Source organism: Populus euphratica, unplaced genomic scaffold (genome assembly GCF_000495115.2).
Source record: "Populus euphratica unplaced genomic scaffold, PopEup_1.0 scaffold294.1, whole genome shotgun sequence".
Lineage (NCBI taxonomy): Eukaryota > Viridiplantae > Streptophyta > Magnoliopsida > Malpighiales > Salicaceae > Populus > Populus euphratica.
Window position 1 is genome coordinate 261,182 of NW_011500176.1, and position 1,958 is coordinate 263,139.

General features: G+C 37.6%; 1 protein-coding gene across 1 annotated transcript in view; it reads left to right on the forward strand.

Annotated features, from left to right (window-relative positions):
* The first annotated feature begins 303 nt into the window (after positions 1 to 303).
* The window catches only part of LOC105111449 (ubiquitin-like-specific protease ESD4), a 6,009-nt gene continuing 4,354 nt past the window's right edge, over positions 304 to 1,958 (forward strand). The window contains exons 1-3 of the mRNA XM_011006803.1: positions 304 to 1,386; positions 1,618 to 1,697; positions 1,777 to 1,907. Of these exons, the coding sequence (XP_011005105.1) occupies positions 583 to 1,386; positions 1,618 to 1,697; positions 1,777 to 1,907 (1,015 nt within the window). The 5' untranslated portion in view covers positions 304 to 582. The remainder of the gene's footprint in view (positions 1,387 to 1,617; positions 1,698 to 1,776; positions 1,908 to 1,958) is intronic.

Genomic DNA, 1,958 nt, shown 5'->3' on the forward strand with positions numbered 1-1,958 from the left:
AGGGCAACCAAATATTATTTTGGCTGGGTTTCTGGTTAATTAGGCAGCAATTTTGAGCGGGAATGGAATAATTTTTTTCCTAAATTGTTTTTAATAAAAACATAGTTTATTTTTCAAAAATGTTATTTTAACAAAAAAAAAAATTACAGGTTGTGTTTGGGATTCCGGACCAAATAAAGATTAATTAAAATTTAATTTAAAAAGAAAAAAAACCCCTAAAATCTCGTTAATTCAAATCGGAGCTATTCGTTTTTAATAAAAGCAAAATCAAACCTAATCAAAATTTGAAAATAATCATAAGCTCAACAGTTTAAACAACATGAAAACCCTGCCAGAAGGTCAAGGTCGTCTTCTGTGCCGCGAAACAAAAATAAAATGTGACAACCACCCCCGTCTCAAATCACAATCACTATCACAATCGCCCTATCAAACATTTCCTATCAGCCCTCTCAAATTTCAAAAAGATCCGAACTTTATTTTTCCTTTCAATTTTCTAAAACCCCCCGATTCAAATCTTCGCTGCAAAACCCTAATTTTGTCGGGAATTCTTGTTCTGTAGATGGGTTTAAGATTTCTCAAAGAATGGGTGCTCTAGCAAGTAGTAGTAACCACAAAAGAGACCACCGATATACCAACGACAACCTATTTTCAAATTCTCCAGATTTTCACATATCTAAAAAGCCCAGATTCTCTACTTTGTATCAAACTCCTGAATACAACAACCAAACCCTAGGTTCCTCTAACAGTATTGCCTCTAGAATCTCTAGGTACCCAGAATCAGCTACAAAGTTTCGCCGAGAGGTCCACGCCCCTTGTAGACCTCAGAAATTTGGCTTGTCAAAGAATAGAAGTGGTGATTTTAGTGAAAAGAAGAGAACTTTTGGTAGTGGTGGTGGCGATTTAATGTGGAAGTTTTTGAGTAAAAAGTTGGGTCATGCGAAACAAAGCGCGTTTGGTGCGATTAGGTATTTGGTTAAAGAGAAAGAAGTGGTTGATGTTGATAATGAGAGTGAGAAGATTGAGCAAGAACTTGTGTCTGAGGATTCTAGTATTGAAGAAGTCGAGGTCATTGAAGAGGATGGAATAGAGGGAGGGTCCACGGTTTTGGACCAGAGGTTGGGAAGTGGGGATGTTAAGATTTTGGAGGAGAGATCAGTGGTTACTATTGATGGGGATTTAGGGGTGGAGGATGCAGGGAAGATGCTGGGTTCATTGGCATTGAATAATGAAGTTGAAGTTTTGGGTGTTGAGGCTTACAAGAAGTTGTTGAAGAATACAGAGAGGAGGAACAGGAAGTTGACATCTTTGGAATTTGAGATTGAGTACAATGAGAAAAGGTGGGGTTCGCTTAAGGCCTTGCGGCCTGTGAAGAAGGAACCTGTAGAGGTGAGCTGTTCTCTTTGTTTTATTGAACTTGAGTGTCAGGTCTTCATACATTTTCTTGTTTGCGAAGTTGAGTAGAATCTGCCTTTTTTGGCAACGGAAGAAGTACCCTTCTTATTATGCCTAAAAGTTTTTATTGTTTTTGGCCAATGGAGTGTTGTTCTACTGGGAAAAAATGATTTGGAAGGATGTTTATTCTTGTTTTATCCTATTAAAAGTGTGTTATACTTTCAGGAGATACCTCGTGAGCCTTTTATCCCTCTCACACCTGAGGAAGAAGCCGAGGTTAAGCGAGCATTTTTTCCCAACAATAGGTATATTTGATCTATATTTCCTTTTGATGTTTGAGTTGTTGATATTGCTGTTATAACATTATCTTGTTCATTCCTTCAGGAGGAGGGTCTTGGTCAGTCACGATAATTCCAATATTGATATTACTGGAGAAACTTTGCGCTGCCTTGCACCAGGAACATGGTTGAATGACGAGGTGATGTTTTTGGATTATAGTTTTTTCTATAGTTCTAGTTAGCAATGTGTTCCCACTTTTTGTAGTTTGAAGTTGAATGGTTCATTAA